Consider the following 24,037-nt stretch of genomic DNA (forward strand, 5'->3'; position numbering starts at 1 on the left):
AGCCAAAATATAGAAGTTACACTTTCTTCTAAAGTTTCCTTTTATTCTGACTGTGGGTTCTTCATGATTTATATATATATATATATATATATATATATATATATATATATATATATATATATATATATATATATATATATATATATATATATATATATGACAGTTTTTTGTCAGGCCTTTCAGAACTCTAACACCTATAAAATTGGTGCTCCATCCCTCTTAACTCACCTGAACAATTCATATGGCTTTTGTAAAGCCCTCCAGAGCTCTGGTACTGCATCCCTGGTTTAAGGCAAGAACTTTCTAATAATGAACAATAATTTACATTTATTAATTCCTGCAAAGCTGATCCAATTTACTTAGAAGCCTTGGTTCCATAATGTTTCTCTCAACAAGAAATGGTTTCAGTTGCAAGGGAAATTACAACACAGTTGTTTTGAACATTTTTACTTAAAAAAGTGACAGAAACAAAAGATCCAGGATTGCTACTTGTTATTCCAATTAATACCACTGGGCAGAACAACCTGCATATCTGTTCAACCACATAGTGCCATAATCAATTTCACTTGATACATCCAAAAAAAATTAATCCTGAAATTACTCCATTAACCAGAAAATACAAATCTTGGGTTATAAATTCATGATGAATCATGGTTACTTATCTGAAATCATTGCAAGATATCCATTCATACAACATAAGAATGCTAAAATATTTCTGACAAATGATTACTGTACTTGACATGAACTGTTCAGTTAAGGCATGGGAAAAATATATATGTAACAATAAATAACCTAATTACATAAAAAATAAAGACAATGGATATGCAGTATTATGGAATTTAATATTTCTTACATGATGATCAACTCAACACTACCTGGTAAGATTAATACCAAGATAAGAGGTACTGAAGAACCCAGTCACTGGTGGTGAATGTGATAAGGTAATGAATGAAGTCTATGATTGCTCTTATGACTGCCCAAGCCCACCGTATGGGGAAAAGAGCTGATCTGGTACTGGGCTCATGCATTTTCATCCTAGAAATGGTTTATTTATAATACTCAAATGGCAACATCAGTGGCTGAACAATTCACCGTGCAGAAGTATTATACTTATATATCTAGTATAAATGTCAAAGAATTTGGGAAAAAATATGCATTTTTTTTCCAATAGTGCATCCACTTTACTTTTACCTGGTGATGCAAACTCCACCCTTCAGCCACTTTTTGCATCACCAGACTTCTTTTCTGCTGCTTTCTGCTGCTTTAACCGCATCATCTCGGCGTCCCTCTGTTTCCGCTGCTCTAAATTCATACCTTTATTCCCATCCTGCAAAGACAAACAAACCAATTACCCCCCACAAAATATTCATTTATAACCAGAAAATGTATGAAGAAAGAAGCTTAGGATGAAAAAATTTGAGAGGAATCGACTTGCCTTGTTATCAGCACCCTTCTTCTTATTCGTTTCTGCTTGCTTCTTGGCATTCTTCTGTCTGGCCAATTCTCTCTGGTTTCCACCTGAACAAAGACAGAGAATTAAGTAGCTGTCAGATACATAAGTTATAATTACTAACGAGTACAAAAAATATTATATTCAATACTAAAGAGTTTATACTAACATCCCATTTTGAGAGGAATGAGCCAGATCACTGACATGTTTAACAAGACCTTAAAAAAACACCACAAGCTGATTTCAATGACTAACTTTACACCAGAAGTTATTTCATTTTCTAAATTGTGAACTAACAATCTGAACCTCTTGTGCATAAGATTATGTTCACTACATCCTGGGACCTGCAAGCATTGATCCTTTAAGACATCAGACAGAATCATTTCCCTGTTTCTTCCCTCTAAGATACTTCTATGAACATCAACTGTATTTCCTCCACCTCTTTAACATAACTAACAACTGCTCTCCTACTACTATAAGCCAGTAACAGAAGCCATCTACACTAATACAACATAAAACAATCCAACATTTCTTCCTAGAAAAACCTACGAGAGGGCTGTTGCCATCAACTATGGGAGAAACAACCCTTATAGATAGCCTAAGTTTTGTTGACAGGAAACCTACAGCCCAACAGTGGTTGGCAATGGTTACCATGCCCTCCCGTGATCTTTATAGGAAGTGTTGGATTGTTGTCTGTTGTGTTAATGTGGAACTATTTCCTATTTGTAGTAGTGACAGAGTTTGGGCAGGTATGCGATAGGAAAAAGTTTAAGGTAAATGTGGCAGAGAGAGGCGGGAGGAAGTGGATGTTTTTAGGCATTTAGGGTTGCACATGGCAGGAAAGGGAAGAGTGGAGGTAGAGGAAGATTGCAGATTGAGAGAAGCAAGTAAATGCTTTAGGGGATTAAAAAAATGTCATGAGAAGTACATATCTTTGTATGGGGCGGAGACTCGGAATTTAAGAGAACTAGAAAGGAGAAGTTTAAATGTATACGAGACGAAATGTCTGAAAACTATGGTAGGGGTTACAAGGTTGGATAGAGTTGAGGTGGAAAAGGAAATGGCAGATAGGGCTGATGAAAGAGTATTGGGATGGTTTGGACACATGGAAAGATTGTATGAAGAAAGGTTAGTAAAAGATGTGTGGAAGGCAGAGGTGGATGATGTGAATGTGAGGGGACAACCAAGGATGAGATGGATGAATAGGGGTGACAGGAGCTTTCAGCAAGTAGGGAATGTCTGTTGAGCAAGGGAGAAGGCAGGAGACAGGGGCGAATATAAAGCTCTCTCTGAACATCAACCTTACAAGTAACCATTACTAGTTCCTTGCTATCCAAATATCAAAAAGTGTTTGGTATCTAATACTCTTATTTTCTGATAACTAAACCTTTGGCTAGGTTAGACTAAATTATGTTGGATCAAGGTATGTCTTTTCTTCCAAATTAGAATAATGATAAAAATTTATCATACCAACAGCAATACTGATAAAACATGACACTAATTAAAATGAAAGTATTGAAATTCCATTTGCCTAAAATGCGCCTTTTGAATAAATGTAGTCTGAATTTGAAAGACTACACAAAAATGAGAGCAACATCCAATTGTGCCCTAGCAATTAGCCAGTGTGTTTTGAGTAGTTACCTACCAATGCATAAGCAAAGAATATGGTAAACATTCTTGTTGTTTAACTCCGTAATATCTGTATTCAATTGTTTTCTGCATTTATTGTTCTACTACACTTATTAAAGTATTAACTTTTCTACCTCTACATTATGATGTTGTAATGAATTACTACAGCAGTTTTTGATGTTTATTCCCCCTAATATATTGTAAATTTAGTTATAACACAAATACATTTTATTGATGTTTGTCTTGTGACATGTTTTAGCTGATTATTACTCCTAGGTCTCTTTCCGAGATAGCTTTTTTGACTTCTTCACCAATTTTATAATTCCTTGATATTCTCTTTTTACACGTTTCCAAACTCCATTATACTACATTTCTTGATGTTAAAGTTCACTTGCCACTTTTGACTCCACCTCCAGATTTTATCTAGGTCTATCTGTAGTGATTCACAATCTTTCTCTGTACTTACTTTCTTTAGTATTTTTGAGTCCTCTATGAAAAAGTTTATATAACATTCCACACCTTCATCCATGTCATTTATATATATGGCAAATATGATTGGAGCCAATACCAAACCTTGCAGGACACCACTTATCATTTCTTCCCAGGTTGAGTATTTGTCTCTAATTACTACCCTCATTTTTCTCCCGCTCAGGAAGTCTTGCATCCATTCCAATAATTTTCCTTTAATGCCACCTATTTGATTCCATTTTCCTTATTTGTTTTTTGTGTGGTACCTTATCAAATACTTTTTATAGATCTAGAAAAGCACAGTCCATCCATTCATCCCTTTTTTGTATTGTTTCTATTAGTCTCGACTAGAATCAAATAAAGCTTGTGGTGCATGATCTTCCTTGTCTAAATCCAAATTGTTTTGGGTTCAGTATATTTTTTCTTCCAGATGTTTAACCAATCTACTTTTGATAACTTTTCACATATTTTTGCTATTGTGCTTATAAGGGAGACTGGTCTATTATTATCTTGTATATTTTGTCCATCAACTCATCTATCCATTCTTTTAATATCCAATTTGAGATTTTGTGACATCAAGGTTTTTTACTTGGTCTTTGATTTCCTTCTGTGTCACAGTTACTTCCTTCACTGGGGGGTATCCTATTTCCTCAGTTTTGCAAACTTTAGATTGTGAATACTGATTTGAAATGTTTGTTCATAATTTCTCCCATTTCTATTCTTTGAATTCATAATTCCCTTGGCACAGTCTAACTATTTCTTGTTTTTTAGTTTACCATTTACATACCTGTAAAATAGTTTAGGTTGTTCCTTGCATTTTTCTATTATATCTCTCTCATAGTTTCTCTTTTCATCTCTGCGTATTTTTACAAAATCATTTCTTGGTTTGATATACATGTTTGCCACTTACTTTTTTTCTTTTTATCTTTTTTCCATCTTTTCCTAGCTTTGTGTCTTTATCTTTAACCTTGCTACATTTTTTGTTGTACCAGCACTTTATGTATACCCTTTCTTGCTTCTGTTTTGATACATATCTGTTTATTCCTTCACAGTAAATTTTTTAGTATGTTCCATTTCTCTTCCATCTTTGTTTCTTCATTTGAGAAGCTTTCCCAATTTGTGTTTTGAAATAATTTTCAGAGTTTATCAAAATCAGTTTTGTTGTACATTAGTCTTCCTTTTCTATGTTTCTCATTTCTCTTTTTCATTTGCTCTTTTAGTTCGAACTATATTAGTATGTGGTCACTCTTCCCAATTGGGGTTTTGTAATCAATTCTGTCCACAATTTCAGGTTCTGATGCAAGTATTAAATCTAGTCTCGATGGTTCCTCACTGTTTCTGTATCTGGTATTTTCCTTTACCTATTGAGTCATTGTGTGTTCAATGGCCATATCCAGTAGTACGTTTCCCTAGTCTCCACCCTTCACTGTCACTTCTTCCCAACATATTTCTTTTGAGTTAAAATCACCCATAATTACTATGATTCATCCTTCTTCCAGTAAATCAGTTAGATCATTCTTTGTGTCTTCCAACAGTTTGGAATGATTACTCTCTGTCCAAGACAGTTCTAGGAGGTACATACATTACTACAAGTTTTCTACTTTTCATGTCACTGTTTTCAACTTTCATCATGATCAATTCCACATAGCTTTATACTTTTGTTAGCTTAGGCGATATAGCTCAAACAATAAAGGAGTTCAAATATAAATATGATAATTGGAAATCAAAGATAACGATTAAGTTGTAACCGTACGTGAATTTGAGTCTAGGTATGTTAGAAAATTAGAGAATAGGAAACTGGACCTAACAAGCATTGCTCCTTCCCTGTATACTACAATTAGGTAAATACTTATCAACAGTCTGAATTCAGCCTGTCAGTCAAAACACCAATGTTTTGGATGATATTTCCCAAAACACCTGATTTATGACCCAAAACATCAAGAAAACATTACAAAACTGTTTTGTTAAGAAAAGTTATGTAAATGTATTTACAGTGTGACCTCTCATTAACGGACGTTAATTAGCTGTCTTTGCAGTGTTTTCGGTGTTTTTGGTGCTGTTGTTTAGTGCATGCAATCACTATGCCACCCAAAAACCCCTCCAAAACACCAAAAACACAGCGAAAACACCGCGAATGCAGCTAATTAACCTCCGTTAATGAGAGGTCTCACTGTACTAGATATTTATTGAAATCAGTGTTTCAGGTAATGCTCTGACATGATGTGACCCAAAACACCAAGAAAGCATTACAGAACTGTAAATAATAACATTTGGTGGTATTCATCATTAAGAAAATTGATGTTGATGTATTTACCATTGAAATTGGAGAAATTCCAGTTTTGGGTAATGCTCTGCTTATGCTGTTTGAGCATTTTGAGTGAAACACAAGGTGGCAGCATAGTGCTTTTATATCAGTGATGCATTTCTAAACATTATGAACAATAAGAGTTCATTTCCCTCACTTTAATAATAAACTAAAATAATAAAACCTAAAAGAAAATACTATTCACATTACAACACACACACACTGAAACACCATATTTCACCATGGTCTTGGATCATGTGTTGGAATCATGATCAACAGCTATTAGTCTCCCGAATGAGAGCTCAAAGATCACATATGACTGATCTATGGGTAATGCTGTGACCTCACACATACACACACAATGAATGTGCTAAACAAGTTACTAAAAGAGGGTGGTAACATAGTAATCAATGGCCGATTTTAATGCAAAGGATATAATCTGGGAAGAAATGATAGTACAAGGGGGAGAAGAACTTTGGAGCAACATTCTTCTGGATATGACCATCAAAACTAGACTTAATATTAATTTCTGAACCAGATATAGTGAACAAAATGGAGTATAAAACACCAATTGGAAGTGACCATATACTATTAGAGTTTGAATTAAAAGAACAAAAAAATGTAGGTAGGAATGATGAACATAGAGAAGGAAGATTAATGTACAACAAAACAGATTTTGTAAAACTACGATAATTTTTCCAAAACACAAACTGGGATAAATTCTCCAAAGAGGAAACAAAGATGGAAGACAAATGGAACATATTCAAAGAAAAGTACAAGGAAGGAATTGATAAATATGTACCAAAGAAGAAGCAGAGATTTATATAAAGTGTTGGTATAACAAAAGGTGCAGTGAGGCTAAAGACAGAAGAGACAAAGCCTGGAAAAGATGGAAAAGAGACAAAAACCATCCAAATGGCAAACATATATAAAACTTAGGAATGAACATGTGAATATACACAGGAAAGAAAAAAGAAATTATGAAAAAGATATAGAAAAATGTAAGGATCAACCTAAACTCTTTTACAGATATATAAATGACAAATTAAAGGATAAACATGAAATTGTGAAACTGCGTGAAGGAAATAAAGAATACATTGATGACACAGAAATGGCAAAAGTTATGATCAGATATTTCAGGTCTGTTTTTACAAATGAGAGCTCAAAATTTGGGAAGATGGACAACAAGAAAGATCCCCTAAAATAAAAGAAATAAAGGTAACACAGAAAGAAATAAGAGACCAAATAAAAAACCTAGATGTTTGGAAATCGCATGGACTGGATGGAATTGCAAATTGGATACTGAAAGAGTGTATAGACGAACTGACAGACAAATTATACAAGATAATAGACTTTTCACTCAAAGAAGGAAAGGTACCACAAGATTGGAAAGATGCAAGCATAGTACCAATATATAAAGGAGGAAACAAAGAAAATCCTACTTACTTCAGACCAGTATCCCTTACAAGCACAGTAGCAAAACCATGCAAAAAAAAATTACCAGAAACTAATGGACCAAGCACTTGGAAGAAAATACAATAGTAAACCCTCAACAATTGGGCTTTAGTAGTGGAAGATCATGTACCACAAACTTAATATGCTTTTACTTGAGATTAATTGAGATAATACAAGAACAAGAAAGAGATGGCTGGGCAGATTGCACCTTCTTGGACTTGCAGAAGGCATTTGACAAAGTACCACATAAAAAATTAATAAGAAAAATTGAAATAATAGGAGGAATACAAGGTAAGCTACTAGAATGGATGAATGATTTCTTAAATGGGAGAAAAATGAGTGGTACTTAAGAGACAAAAATTCGAACTGGGAAAAAGTGAAGAGTGGCGTCCCGCAAGGCTCTGTATTGGCTCCTTTAATGTTTGCCATAAACAGATGCTCCTCTACTTATGTTCATTCGTTTTACATTTTTTCAATTTTACGTTTGAACTGACTGTACAAAAAATTGTAAAAAAAATTGTAAAAAAAAAAAAAAAAAAAAAATTGAGTGAATTTTCTAGTTTAGCGTGCTTTTCATAGTACGCGACGTTCAAACGATACTTACGCATGACGCTGCATCCTTTGTTTACATGGCACAAACGACATACTGAACGTGCTTTGCCTCCTCCTCCTCCTCCACCATTTTACTTTATGTTGCTTGAATTTAATTTATTTGAAATTAATGTTATTATTTTACAATGTTATGTTTACAATTAATGATTTAGGGGTGTTTTATAAATACGGTAATAGAATTTATGGATGTATAGTACAGTATGAACAGTCATACATTACTGGAACGTACAGTAACAACTTAAGTTCATTTTCACATTACGTACGGCCGTTCGGAATGTAACTAAAACGAAAGTTGAGGAGCGTCTGTATATAAATGATATGGATGAGGGAGTGAATTGTTACATGAACTTCTTAGCTGACGATGCCAAATTATTCAAGAGAGTAGGAACAGAAGAAGATTGCAGATCGCTACAAGAAGACCTGGACAAAATAAGGGAATGGAATCAGATGTGAAATGAACTTCAACATTAAGAAATGTAGCATAATGGAATTTAGAAAGAGCAAAAATAGAATATCGGGTCAATATAAAATTGGAAACAAGAAAGTCAAAAAAGTTGATTCAGAAAGGGACCTGGGAGTGATCATCTAAAGTGACTTGACACCTGATAAACATGTCAATAAATTATTTGGAAAGACTTTTAAATTTATAGATAAATGAAAGTGGCCTTCGACTACATGGATGAAGAAATGGTAAAGAAAATAGTGGTTACACTAATAAGACCTAAACTAGAGTATGCTGCAACACTATGGGCACCTAGCACAAAAAAGAACACAAGAAAATTAGAAAGAACCCAGAGAGCAGTGACAAAAATGGCACCTACACTACCAAATTTGACATACGAACAAAGATTAGAGAAATTACATCTATCAACACTGGACCAGAGAAGAGAGAGGTGATTTGTTGACCATTCACAGAATTTTGAAAGGGATGGAAATTCTCGATAGACGACTTATTAAAATGGACAGAAAAGAAACAAGAGGACATGAAAAGAAGCTAAAGAAGGGCAGTTACTGAAGAGACCTGAAAAATAATAGCTTCCCACATTGAGTGATTGATGTCTGGAACAAACTAAACAGAGAAACAGTGAGGGCCAAAAATATACACAATTTTAGGAATAAACTGGATGCAGAGATACAAGAATGGGTCACTAAGAGCACAGCTCTCATCTCATCCCATTAAATACAACTAGGTAAATACACAAAAATACAAAAGAGAGTAAGAACAGAGGAGGATTGTGGATCATTACAGTTAGACCTGGACAAAACCTGGACTCAAAAGTGGAAAGTGAACTTCAATATCAAGAAGTGTAGTACAATGGAGTTTGGAAAAAGTAAAAATAGAGCATCAAGAAATTATCAAATTGGTGAAGAAGTCAACAAAATGAACTCAGAAAGATACCTTGGAATGATAATCAGCAAAGACAAGACACCAGACAAACATATCAATAAAATAGTCTGTGAAACCTTCAACTTAATAAGGTCAATGAAAGTGGCATTTGACTACTTGGATGAGGAAATGATTAAAAAAAATATTAGTTACACTAATAAGACCAAAACTGAGAAACATATAAACAAGATTTTTGGAGAAACTTATAATTTAATAAGAACAATCAAAGTGGCATTTACATACCTGGATGAAGAAATGGTGAAGAAAATACTAATCACTTTGATAAGACCAAGATTGGAATATGCAGCAATGATGTGGTCACCAAGTACAAAAAAATGTATAAAAAAACTTGAAAGAATACAAAGAGCAATTACAAAATTGGCACCAACACTCTCAAAACTATCATATGAAGAGAGACTAGCAAAACTTGAGCTACAGATATTAGATCAAAGAAGAGAGAGAGGAGATTTGATTACTATTTATAGAATCATGAAAGGCATAGAAACTATTGATAGAGAGGATCTAATAAAATGGGATAATAGAAATACAAGAGAACATGGAAAGAAAATCACGAAAGACAGTTATAGAAGAGATCTGAAAAGAACAGCTTTCCCCACAGAGTAATAGACATTTGGAACAAGTTAGATGAGAAAGTGGTGTGTGCAAAAACAATACATGAATTTAAAAATAGTTTAGATAAAATGAGATATGAAGACAGGACACCACAAGCATAGCTCCCCTTCCTGTAAAATACAACTAGGTAAATACACCTAACTCCCCGGCCAAGATTTGGAGTAACAATTCACAGTTCAGTGATAATGAAATTATTTCAGCCCTTGGTGAGGTTCAAACTCTCCTGTCAAGTCACACTATGTCAACTGCATAAGACACTCCAATTTCTCTTTGATTACAATATATAACATCTGGTAATTGTTATTGTTTATAGTCCTGTAACATTTTCTAGGTGTTTTGGGTCATAAATCATGTGTTTTGGATATCACCTAAAAAAATCATGTGTTTTGGATATCACCTAAAACACCAGTGTTTTTGGGGTTTTGACCAAAAGCTTCTGCATACAGGAAAACATTCACACCTGCACATCAGGATTGCCTGCATACGTCCACCAAGCCTCGTCTTTGTAGCTTCATTTGTTTATACACTAGAAAGTAAGGTTGGACACTTTTTGAACAGACCTTGTGTCTATATATGTATATAAATTAGTAATAATAGTTATATGTTGCCAAATGCAGACTAGGATTTCCAATATTTTTTTAATTTTAGGAAACTATATTCAACATGACAGCTGGGATATGTTGGCATGAAAACATGATATACTGTATTGTACTATAATATTTTTCAGAACTTTTCACCAGAAACCACCTTAACCATAATAAGGCAAGTGGATATTGTCAATAATTTGCCAGCACTCCTACCCTTGCAAATAATATCATGCAGTTTTATAGTAACAGATGTGCATATGGTGTTAGGCAGTGTTGACAAGTTTGACAGCTTGGATTGTGGATCTATGGGGTAGGGAGAAACCAGTTGAAGGAAAGGTTTTTCAAGAATAACAGCTTGTGTGAGGGTCTGGGATAGTGTGCATGGTTTAAAGGTGGGGCTGTGTCATGGTTGTATAATGCCACCTTAGTTGCTCAAAAACCCATGAAATAATAGCAATACAATCTTCACTGATTAAAATATATGTAAAAAAGTACAATGAAATATAAAATGAATATATAAATAGTAAGTGGCCACGTAGCCAGTAACTGGCCCCTGGGGCCATTTGGCAGGTTACCAGTCAAACAGCCTACATGGCAGTGCATGACTTTAGCCAGCAAGATTCCTGGAATGTGTGCATAGTAAGAACCAATATCTAAATTATGTTCATCTTGGAATGTTTTTAAAGAAAACCGTAATCATAAGGTTTATCTTATTAAAAACATACATATATAAACATTTTCAAAACATTCATTATTAAGACAATATCTTGACTTTAAAATCCTAATTAGTTTCACATTAGGTCTCAGTGTATTAGGGACCAGGGCTCAGGTCAAACTGTCAGTCAATGGAAACTTGCCTATTATATAAACAGACATTGCATACAGCTTCCCAGTGTTCAACAGTTCAGACTGTCCATCCAACAACTCTCACACCTGAATGACAGCTGCTGCCCAGTTCAGAAAAGGCACAACACCTGACACACACTGCAGTTCAAATAAAGGTTGCACCTTTTGAAGGAACTGCTGAAGATGTGGGAGGATGGGAAGCAAGTGGGCATCATTAGAGGTAGTTACAACTGAACCTTCTGGCCAGCCACCACATGACCAGCAGACTGGCTAACCACCAGTCACCCAGAAGCCTGGACAACCATCATCCACCAACCTGACCAGCTACCAGTCAACCTGCAACCTGACCAGCCACCAGTCAACCTTCAACCTGACCAGCCACCAGTCATAGGCATTAAACTTTCTGCTAGGTGACCAAATTTTGGCTAATCACATGGTACAACTGAGGCTGCTATTAGATTACCCAGGAGAAAAAAGGCAAACGTGGACAAGCCCACACTTTTCATTTACTTCTCTAACGGGGAGTAGGAACACCAAGTCCTTTGCTAAATTGTTTCACCTAGTGATGCAACACTTGCACTTGGTAGGGCTCAGCTTAGTGAAACATGTTTGGAATCTAATTCAGACAATTTCTTGGGCATGATTTTTGATAGCAAGGAAACATTTGTGTTCACATGTAACACTTGTGTTCACGCGTAACACTTGTGGGGATGATCTCAACAGTAAATCATTGTGTGAAATGGGAATTATTTGGATGTGCTGGCAGGAAAACCAAATCCAAGTCAAAATTCCAATTTTGTAGGAAGTGCTATTTGTAAAGATCTTAACCCCTTCCATTCGATGAAGCCTATGTAGGCATCATGAGGAGCGAGTGGGTATACGAGGATGCTGGTGCTGGTGTCTTTATTATATTTATTTTGTAATTGTAGCAGTGACCTCCATATTCTGTGAACTGGCCTGATCATATTTTCTGTGATTATAAATATTCAGAGTGAAAGAGAATGAGTAATACAGCTGTAACTTTATATTTTATAATGTTAGTATTGTGATGCATCATCACCAGGCAGCTGATGCTGCCCGCAAGAATTTACTCATATTGAAGAGGTTAACCTTCAGCTTAAACATACGTTCTTCCTACGTACATAATCCAGGATTCTTACTGGCTAAATAGCCATATATTGCCATGTAGGCTATTTGATTGATAACTGGCTAAATAGTCCCAAGACTTATTTAGCCAGTTAGTGACTATGTAGCCACTTCCAAATCAATAGATCATAAGCCACTTCACTATAAAAGGAGAAAAAATCTAAATAAAGTAAATAAACTTTGAAGCCACACAACAGACTTTCACAGACAGGATCAAAAGGTCTAAATATAGGGAGAAAATGTTGCACCTTGGGCTCTACTCCCTCCCAAATGCTGGAAGGAGTGGTACCAAATGTGGGAATAAAAGCCAAATTCTACCCTTGAAGAGGAAGTACTACATCTAAAGCAGTCTACCAGACACACAAAGAGGAATCACTGTTCCACAACCCCTTCATCTAGAAAAGCCCGAGGCTTTGTAATTGCCTGCCATGAAGCCTCAGCAATGCAAGTGTTTTTTAAAATGAGGCTGGACACCTGGCTAAACAACCTGTCAGATGAACCATAAAGATATCCCTGCAACCATTACAACACCCTCCCAAAAGTGATATGAGAAGTGAATCCAAATGCAGGATATCCTGGAGGGAGCAGGGGACAACCTTAGGTCGGTCAGCAATTGGCCAAACTTTCATAAGTAACATATGTAACTAAGGTTATAAAGATTATCTCCTGGAAGACTTTATTGTTGAGCATGAATCTGTGGATGTACTGCATCTTACTGCATTGCTTCTGAATTGGATAGTAAACAAGAAACAGGAGTGACCCTTTATTATCCATGAAGTTAGGATGAGAGGGAAAATGGATGGTAGATAGGAGTGGAATGCGCGGAAGTAGCCTTGGCTGGCTATCTCAGTCAATTTATAGTTTCACCCAACCATAGAATTTGATATGTGGCTTATATGTTTCTGGTGAGAAATGTTGTGATATGAACAATGGTGTACATCATTTCCATCGCAAATGCGTACTTTTGAAGTAATTAAGTATTGAAGTTATGCACTTATGACTACATCTCCCAAACGATGTGTAGGAAATCGGGGTTTTTGGGTGGGGAAGATTAAAAAATGGAGTAATGCGCATTGCCAAATAGGTATAAAATGAAGAAGACTAAAGAAATGGAAAAAAAAAAAAAAAAATCCCATATCGGCGGGTAGCACAAGCGGCACCATGTTTGTTTACTAACGATTGTAAGGATTTGTGAGTAGAAACGCTAGATTTAGGGAAGACGCTCGTGCAAGACTTGGTAAGCGTAAACTAACCTAACGGAGGTGACATTAGTTTACGGTTAGGAAGTCTTGCGTGGCTGGAGTGGACTTCGCTAAGTATAACAGATCTAGCGAGACCTTTTTCGAATCGTTGGTAAAAACAAAGATGGCTACTGCTGGACTCTGGCCGTAAAATGTGATTTTTAAGTTTTCTTTATATTTAAGTATTTTTGTTCATTTTATACCTGTTTTGCAATGCAAATTACTCCATTTATTAGTATTCCCCACCCAAAAACCCCGGTTTCCCACACGTCCCCCCAGATCATTCGGGAGATGTAGGCATAAGTGCATAAATTCAACATTTAATTACTTCAAAAGTACGCATTTGCGATGGAAATGATGTACACCATCGTTCATATCACAACATTTCTCATCAGAAACACACAAGCCACATATCAAATTCTATGGTTGGGTGAAACTATAAATTGTCCACTATCTCCCTTATAAGGGAGTAGAGGCCCTTGGTATGTAGATTTTATTGTTCTTATAATTCATGTTTACATCTACTGTATATATGAATTTTCATCTATTCATCACCAATTGTTCCTTGTAGCTAATTCTGCCTTCAGTTTTATGAAGTGGAACAGGGGAAAGGCCTGCTGGAGCTGCCCTGCTTTCTAATTACCAACTTAAGTATTCACAAGGCACTCGCTGGATAGACCATGGCATGACTGTCTTGTAGCTAATTCTGCCTTCAGTTTTATGAAGTGGAACAGGGGAAAGGCCTGCTGGAGCTGCCCTGCTTTCTAATTACCAACTTAAGTATTCACAAGGCACTCGCTAGATAGACCATGGCATGACTGTCAAATAAGCATGTTTATACATTTTTTTATAAACCAATCAAATCTGGATACTGATCTCCTCTACTTTAGCCAATTGCATTAAAGTTATTACTGCATTGTCATAATCAAGAATTTAAAACTTTTTTTTCTTTTTCAAGTAACAACCAGAAAAAATATTTCCTTCAAGTGAGCTTTACATTCAAAGAGTATAAACCTGGTTAATGATATTAGTTATAGGAACTTAAAAGTAAAAATTCCGGGCTTGGTAATAAACTCCCTATCATATGGTTCAGGATGCCAGAGCTTCCTTAGATAAGCAATGCACACTCCGCTGGGAGCTCTTTAGTGGTGTAGCAACAAACAAGCCACTGGGCTAAGCAATATGACAAGTCTGTTAGGCTGGGTTGGATTATGTTTGGCTTGGTTTGATTTAATTTGGGTTTAAATATAGACTTGTTTTATAATTTGTTTTGTTAAGCTACATTAGGTTTGGTTTGGTTAAGGGGATTTTTTTCCCCCAGATAGCATTCATGCCAATTTCAACAACTGGCCTACATCTATATTAGAAATAACTCTTTCTACCTATTCTTCCTTAAGCCCTAGACTTAGCAAAATTCCAGAATCACACAGGTATGGATACTAAAATGAAACTTACAGTGTCTAACAGCTCCTAGTATCTTTGTCTCCCCTGCTCACACAGTAATTTGTATATTTTTTGCATCTATATCACAATTTCTCCAACAACTTTTCTTAGTAACGTTTGTGAAAATTAATGTTAAGGGATGGTGAAAAAATAATTCCTGCAATCTTCCCGCTACCCGCCATTTCATCTCACCTGCTCATACAGGAAATTTGTATCTTTTTAGCACCTATACCATGACAATTTTTCATAGTACAGTTGTTCCCACAAATTAACATGGTAAATCTTTAGGTGTGTTAACCTAAGCAATAAGAGGGAGGGAGAGGGATGATTGGGAGTAGACTATATGGGAATGGAATGGGTGGGAGTGGATTTTATGCCTTTGTTTTTTGGCTACCTCCCTTGCAAGGGGGAAAAAGGCCTTTGGTATATGTATGTACAATACGCTAATGTAATACATGTTTTTCTTGGCAGAAATCAACAATAGAAAAAGTAGCTAAAAGCTATACTCAAATGAAGATAGGAGCTGCAACTACTTGAGATGCCAACTTTTTTTTTTTTTGGTATATGTGGAGGTCTAAGAAAGTATGATAAATTTGTCTGTTCTAACCTAACCTGCACTGAGTAATGTGGTACCTATAATTCTTGAGATCATCAGGGTCATTATCTACCTCTGAATCTATCAAAACAAAGATGGCATCTCAAGGAGTCGTCATGACTATTTGTGTATCGCTTTTACCAATGTTTTCTGTTACTGATTTATGCCAAGAAAAAAGTATGTTATGTTGATGTATTATCATTTACAAAATTAATATCTAATTTTCTAATGCTACTGCATAAGTGTGCACTTCTAAAAAATACCACTGATATCAAGGGATAGTGAAAAAACAATTCCCACAATCTTCTTACTACCTGCCACTGAAACAGTCATGGCTTTCCAGTGTGCAAGATGTATGTCTACCCCTACATGTATTTTTAGGTTAGGTTCAGTTAGAATAAGGGGAAAAACCCATTTCACGAAAAAAGTGGGCGATGTTCTCAACAAAAATGATGCTTCAGTGCCAGGTTTTTCAGAATTATTTTTTCACCATCCTTTAATATCAATTTCCATAAGAAATGTTACTAAGAAAAGTTGCTCGAGTTGTAATATTGATGCAAAAAATACACAAATTGCTGAGCGAGTGGGTGAGATGAAACTTCATGAATTCCTAGCACCAAACCTTAAATAATGTAACCATTCCATAAAAATCAGATCTTTCAAACACAATAAAGAAAGAAGTGAAAATGGGTTTGTGTGACACTAAAATAAAACCTCAGATTGTTACAAGAAAAAATTTTGATTTATGTTAACAATATTTTATCAATTCAAATCAACAAGAAATTCCAGTGCATAAACTTTAATTGCAATCCTGACTAAGTAAATGAAGTATATTTGGATCCTGAACACAACAAAATAAGTTTATCAAACAAGGTGGTTGATTTGGGAATCACACTGTCTGCAAATTGTAAATTTAAAGACCATATCATAAAGGTAACTAATAAATGCTTCCAAATGTCAAGATAGATCTTGGGGACTTTCAGAAAAGTCACAGGATGAACTCACAATGTTAACTCTTTTTAAATCGCTAGTTCTTCCAAGACTTGACTAATACTCCCAATTGTGGTGTCCAACTAGTGTGAAACAGATATAGAAAAAATCCAAAGGCAGGTCACTAAATACATTGCAAACTTAAAGGAATTCAACTACAGAGAAAGACTAAAGCCTAAAGCTACATTCACTTGAACATAGAAGAGAAAGATATAATATATACAAGGAAAATTTTGGACTAACAAACAAAAGTGAAGTAAGTATTTCCAACTGCTCAGGGTGCTACTGCTATGTGAAACCAGTGCCAAATGAAAAGCTGGAACTTTACTATACAAGTTTTTGTTTCAAGGAATCAGGTTTACTCAATACACTGCCAAAAGGGTATCAGATCCATTATGAATTGCTGTGTGGGCAGCTTTAAATCATCACTGGACTCTTTCCTGTCAAAAATAAAGATAATCCAGGGATACCAAACCAAGAGAATTCACTAGTTAAGGCAGTGGAGCGATGGAGGCAGGCACGATGTGCTGGCCGAGCAGAATGAAGTTTCCTGCTGAATATCACGAAGTAAACCAAGTAATACTACTGAAAAAATTTTCTTTCATTGAATAAACTACAAAACAAATTTGAATTTTTACTTCTAGTATTTCACTGAATTAGGATAAACATGACAATGGTCAAGAAGTAAAAAAGAGAAAGTTCAATGCTCTGAATTAGGATAAAAATAACAATGTTCAAGAAGTAAAAAAGAAAAAAGAGAAAGTTCAATGCTCTACCACATTAAGTTTAACAATATATACATCCTGCCTTAACTCCAACAAAGCTTCCTTATTCAGTAAATACTTAAGGTATTTTTTCCTCATATTCTTGAATATTGTTCAGCTTTTGGTTTGAAAAAATTACCCCACTCATAAAACACTTTCACAGCCCAATGCTCCTCAATAATTTCATTAGATATAACCCTTTTCTGCGTTCTAAATATTCATGAGTATAGCGGAAGCAACCTGAATTCGAGGCTAAAAGTAAGTCTTAATAAACACAACATGGAATGGGGGAAACTGGCTGGGTCTACATTAAGAATGAGGTCGGCGTGTGTTAACTAGCTAATGCAGGCAAGAGTTCCCAGCTCCTGTCTTGACGTCTTCTGCTCATTCCAATGTCGACCCTACGTTGCCCCTAACTACGCTTTATACTCACGATTCAGACGGATATTTGTCATTCACTAAGCTCCAATGTACGTACGGGTCATGGTCTTCAACTATTTAGTTCACGATGTACAACCAATTGCGCACAATCGGGATGGTAGAAAAGGTTACGTCCCTCCTCACTCCGCCACTCTTCACGCTCACCTCGCTACTAGACACTCCGATCTCCGGATTCCGAACGCTAAGAATGAAAAAAAGAAAAGGAAATCATAATAATTATAACGTAAACTGTCGTATATTGTATACAAACTCACTAATGATTCCGAACTTACTAGAAAAAAAAAATAATGTACATATTTTAATCCTTAAGATATTGTAATACACACTAGATAATATCGTTGCATCATCCCATGGTATTCTGGTAAGTCATAAATCCAGTATGTATATCAATGTCATCCAAGTGAATATACTTGTCTCATTCTTCCTTGACATTTCATATAAGGAACTGAATATATATGAATATATATATAGATAGATAGATGGACACAGATTATACGCACACACACACGCATACTTATACACACACACCTCGTGGCGCAGTGGTAGAGTTCCTGACTGCCACTACGGCGGTCCTGGTTCGAATCCCGCCCAGGGGTGAAATAGTTTCAGTATCGCTATGCCGCGAGTTGTTACTCTCTCTCGTGGGCGGGGAGTTGTGTGTGTGTGTGTTTGTTTGTGCGTGTAAGGTCACAGCATTACCCATAAATCGGTCATATATGAGCTCTGAGCTCTCTTCCGGGAGGGAAATAGATGTCGATCACGAGTCCAACACGTGATCCAAGATCATGGTGAATCACACACACACATGACTCGATGGCGCAGTCCGGGTTCGAATCCCGCCCAGGGCTGAAATAGTTTCATTATCTCTGTGCTGCGAGTCGTTACTCCAACTTTCGTGGGCGGGGAGTTGGGTGTGTGTGTGCGTGTAAGTTCACAGCATTACCCATAGATCGGTCATATATGGGTTCTGGGCTCTCTTACGGAAGGTAAGTAAATGTCGATCACGAGTCCAACACGTGATCCAAGACCATGGTGAATCACACACACACACACACGGAAGAAGATATGACGAAAAAAATAATAATAATAATCAAAACCCTGATCCCCCCCAAGACAGGAATATGCGTCGGTAGTACAGTATGGTACACACACAGAGTGAAGGATAAAGTGTAGTCATTCTTCTCTTTATAGTACAGTCATTCTTCTCTTTGTAGTATAAGAAGTAATTATTCTCTATATAGTGTATGTAATACTTAATCCCTATATAGTAGTTGTTTTATGAATATAGTCTGCGTAGTCATTACGTAATTGTCCTACGTGGTAGTTTACGTGCGTCGTTAGACCCAAGGTCTATATAGTATAGGTAAGACCAAGGTCTATATAGTATAGGTCAACCCACGAGCGCTCCGTTTTTCCTGTGTTCTGCGCATCCGTGACGTCAACGGGTGCAGTAGGGGTTAAACGCGGGAGCGTGTGTCAATCTGTGCTTGCCACTGAACGGGACAAGGTCACACTTCTCTGCCTACTTATCCTCACCGTTCATGTAGTATCACAATGCCGTCTTGCGCCGTGCGTAGCTGTGCTAATTTTCGAGTGAAAGGGAAATCAAATGTTCATTATTTTCGGTTTCCAAAAGATAAAGAAACCCAAAATCGCTGGATTCAGCTGTGTGGGAGAAAAGACCACATAAACCCACTGACTCAACGTTTATGCAGCAAACATTTTGAACAATCAGCATTTCAGAGAAATATGAAATTCGAACTCCTTGGAATACCGGTGCCTCCAAGTTGTATAGCATTCAAGCCTGGTGCAGTTCCATCGTTACATTTACCATCAGACACAGGTCCACCAGTATTTCCCTAGAACACCCATGTAAAGAAATTCCACCCTCATAGTAAACTGGCAAGATGTGACCTTGCACAGCTGTCCCCAGGTCAGATCCGAAGGCGGGGTTATATTCGCATCTAAAGTCATGTCAAGTCCCTGGGATCATGTGAAGACCTACCTCCCCAGATGTGCTCATCTGAAGATCTGTCTCCCTATGCCCGTCTGGGGAGACAGATCTCCAATTAAAGTTAATAATAGTAGTAATACTAATTATTATTATAAGAGAGAGAGAGAGAGCGGGAGTAGAAAAAGAGAGCGAGAGTAAGGCCGAGAGAGAGAGAGAGAGAGAGAGAGAGAGAGAGAGAGAGAGAGAGAGAGCGGGAGCAGAGAGAGAGAGAGAGAGAGAGAGAGAGAACGGGAGCCATGGGGAGGGGGAGGAGGAGGAGAGAGACACCTGACAGATCACGCCGAATGCACCCAGTGACGTCACTAACCCCCCACTTCCCCCGCTGGGTATTTGGAACCTGCGCGTGCGTTGACCTATACTATATGGACCTTGGTTAGACCTACGCAGTTTCCATATACGCACTCCGCCTTACGCTGGTGTCATATCTGTATTCCAAAAGCATTCATTTATTTTGTATAACGTGATGTTTCCCTTATGTTATATATATATATATACACATTTATATATATATATATATATATATATATATATATATATATATGTGTGTGTGTGTGTGTGTGTGTGTGTGTGTGTGTGTGTGTGTACAACACTGAATGGGTCCCAGTGATTAGAGATACATTTTTATCAACCACAATGCACTTTAATTCTAAGCCATCTAGGCGCATGCAGAAATTGAAATGTAGTACGCCCGAGGACTCGAACTCATGCGGCGAGAACAAAATTGCCGGTGTCAAGTGGCTAGGCCAATACACCACTCGGCACTGGTAATGTTGCTCTCGCCGTATGAGTTCGAGTCCTCGGGTGTACTGCATTTCAATTTCTGCATGCGTCTAGATGGCTTAGAATTAAAGTGCATTGTGGTTGATATATATATATATATATATATATATATATATATATATATATATATATATATATATATATAGAAATATTTATATATACACCTACAGTATCTATATTGTCCTACATACAAATTCTACCTGGGAACAAGGGTCCCAGAATGTGTGCCATACTCGATGCCCAGGGCTACTCCTGGGGCAGTTGGCGTTAACCTCTTGTAGTGGCCGATCATGGCTAGTTTGGTGAAATAAACATTTTGAGCCAGTACTACTTGTGTTTCACTTATCCACGCAGAGCCACCACACCGGAGATAGTTAAAGAAAATGGAGAAAATTGGGAAGTGAATCAGTTGTTGTTTGCTGACGACATTGCTTTCGGCAGGGTGAGAGAGGGGTTAAGGCAGTTAGTGACGGAGTTTTGGAAGGTATGCGACAGAAGAAAGTTGAAGGCAAATGTGGGTAAAAGTAAGGTGATGAGATGGCCAAGGGAGGGAGGATGACAGCGACTTGAAAGTCTTAAAGGAGAGAAGCTGGAGGAAGTGGATGTTTTTAGGTATTTGTATTTGCATGTGACAGGAAAGGGAGGAGTGTTGGCGGAGATAGATTGTAGAAAGAAGCAAATAAATGCCTTGCAGGATTAAAAAGTGAAATGAGAAGTAGATATCTGGGAATGGGTGCAAAAGGAAGAATATATGAAGGGATAATTGTGCCGACGGCACTATATGGAATGGAGACCTTGAATTTAAGAGGCTGAGAAGAAAGGTTTAAAAGTGTTTCAGATGAAGTGTCTGAAAAGTATGGTTGGAGTTACAAGATTGGATAGAGTCAGAAACGAGGTGAGGAGAGTGGGGGTGGTAAAGGCGATGGCAGAGAGGGCTGATGAAAGAGCATTGGGATGGTTTGGAGACATGGAAAGAACGAGCGAAGAAAGGTTAGTAAAAGATGTGTGGAAGGCAGAGGTGAATGGAGTGAACATCAGGGGACGACCGAAGATGACATGGATGGAGTGAAAGGGCCTTTGAGCAAGAGGGAAATGTCTGTTGAGCAAGGGAAGGAGAAGACATGAGATAGGAGTGGAGAATGGCTGTGCCTAGATGATACTGTGATGGAAGGGAGGGAGGGGATGGGGAATGGGAGGGGGAGTTGGGAGTGGTATGTGTGAATGATATTTTAACGCAGCCCGAGGGGATTTCTCCACGTCTTCTCTCTCTCTCTCCCTCTCTTTTTTCATGAGGGGACTATCACGACAATCTCTTTGGTCTTAATTACCTTAATAATATTTTCCAAAATTCATGAGAATGTCGAGACAAAATTGTTAGCTTCTTTTCAAATTAGAGGGAGGAGAAACATCCTGAACATTTTTCACTTACAAATTTGATTACACAATCTTATTCATGCATTAAAATATCACAATTGAGCATTAAACAAATTTACACAGCATTTACAAACAAAAACACATTATTACCTAGGGAGGATGTGAAAGCAAAGGAGATCAATCGAATATTTCTCAGACAGATTTAGGAGTAGCTCACTTTACTATAAGAATGTCCACAGTCTGGGGCGAAGATACAATCGGCTAATTGCCGATATAGAAAAGGAGTCAGAGGATTCTTTTCAGTTAGGGGCGTCGTCCAGAATCGGCAAGGGACCGATATAAGACGGTGACGTATTTCCGTCACATTCGGAGAGTCGACAACGATCCGATATACGATATACGATATACCAGCCGATATAGAATGGACCACGTCTGTCTCTCGGGGAACAACATATGTACCCTTCTCTATCTCTACTATCTACTCTACTAGAACGTACTTCGGTGTTTGTTTATATAGTATCGACCGTGTGACGCCACGAAAGGAATACGTTAGGGGTTGTTACGTGATTTCGTCTACAACGTATACTCCTTCCGCTCTCTCACTTCAAGGCAAATCATGCCCGCGCCCCGCTGTGCAGAGAGACGAGCACAAGTCTCTCTACGTTTGGTATGTCAATACGTACAACTATTTATAATGATGCATTAATAAATAAATATAGAATATAATGTTAACTTACCTTAATCACATAAATGTATACATATGATTATATTACACGAGACAAGGACGAAGAAGGTGGGGTTCGCCTGATGAAACGGTGTTGCTGTGGATGTACTGTGTCTTGTTGCATTGCTTCTGACCCGGGGCAGTGGGCGGGATACATGTATGACCTTCATTCACAAGGAGCGAGGATGAGAGGGAGGTGGATGAGAATGAAATGTGTGGGAGTGGGTACGTAACTTTTTAACTGGCTACCTCCTTTATAAAGGGGAAAACATGTATATGCATATATACCGTACATACATATGTAACATTACGTGAACGTTACTTGGACTATGGTGCCGAGGGAGTAAATGAAGCTCAAGTGGGTTTGTTGGCTTTATTCTGGTTAGTGCGAGTGTCGACCTAGGCTGGGTCGGGCGGTCAGGCTCCGAGGAAACCCGACCGCAAGGTTGACCGCGTGGGCCTTGGGACGCGCACCGCTGAGTTACAAGTACTGAAGAGAACTGCCTTTGGAAACAAAAACCTGGCTCTTTATATACACAGCCGACGTACTCAAAAGTAGCGAAGGACACAGCCTCACCGAAACATGGCTCGGCAGGGCCAAGGTTGTGCTTTCATGAGGATACAAATGCCTGTAGTACAGGCGTAATATGGACTTGATCTACACAATAGTAATATAAGGCCGAAGGCCAGCTGTTTCTACACAACATATAAATTCCTTGTCCACCCCATTTCTGCAACGACGATACTATAAGCCAAAATGTCGCGTAGACGCACATGTGAGGGAGCTAGAGACACCACACATACATTATATATATATATATATATATTTGTAAATAGCTGGAGTCCAGGAACCATTATTATGGGAGAAAGCATACGCTGGACTCGACGTTCGTCAATTTATTCCGACGTTTCGAACCCTGTCCGGGGTTCGTCTTCAGGGTAATATTTCTGTATTACCCTGAAGACGAACCCCGGACAGGGTTCGAAACGTCGGAATAAATTGACGAACGTCGAGTCCAGCGTATGCTTTCTCCCATAATATATATATATATATATATATATATATATATATATATATATATATATATATATATATTAACATGAGCCACCACTGTTATGCACAAGAATACCAACGTGTGAAGGTTTCTGAGAC

General features: G+C 37.3%; 1 protein-coding gene across 2 annotated transcripts; it reads right to left on the reverse strand.

Annotated features, from left to right (window-relative positions):
• Positions 1–431: 431 nt before the first annotated feature.
• Positions 432–18,173, reverse strand: LOC143034594 (modifier of protein aggregation 4). Of its 2 annotated transcripts, none has more exons than XM_076200883.1 (3): positions 18,030–18,173; positions 1,436–1,518; positions 432–1,327 (listed from the first exon to the last, which is right to left on the reverse strand). In XM_076200883.1, exons 1-3 carry the CDS (start codon positions 18,034–18,036, stop codon positions 1,214–1,216), a joined length of 204 nt encoding a protein of 67 aa, XP_076056998.1. In that variant the 5' UTR covers positions 18,037–18,173; the 3' UTR covers positions 432–1,213. The 2 variants fall into 2 exon arrangements, with proteins under 2 accessions (XP_076056998.1, XP_076056997.1); XM_076200882.1 differs by having other exon boundaries at positions 17,985–18,173.
• Between the last annotated feature and the right edge of the window lie 5,864 nt (positions 18,174–24,037).

This window comes from Oratosquilla oratoria, chromosome 17, assembly GCF_046742065.1.
Source record: "Oratosquilla oratoria isolate Oo_2021 chromosome 17, ASM4674206v1, whole genome shotgun sequence".
NCBI classification, from domain to species: Eukaryota; Metazoa; Arthropoda; class Malacostraca; order Stomatopoda; family Squillidae; genus Oratosquilla; species Oratosquilla oratoria.

Excerpts from the sequence above, each read along its gene's own strand:
- LOC143034594 (XM_076200882.1), bottom strand. The coding sequence starts at position 18,006 with ATGACAAATATCCGTCTGAATC. Across the intron at positions 1,519-17,984 it reads GACAAATATCCGTCTGAATC|GTGGAAACCAGAGAGAATTG; the intron begins GTGAGTATAAAG and ends GTCTTTGTTCAG. Across the intron at positions 1,328-1,435 it reads AGAAGGGTGCTGATAACAAG|GATGGGAATAAAGGTATGAA; the intron begins GCAAGTCGATTC and ends TTGTCTTTGCAG.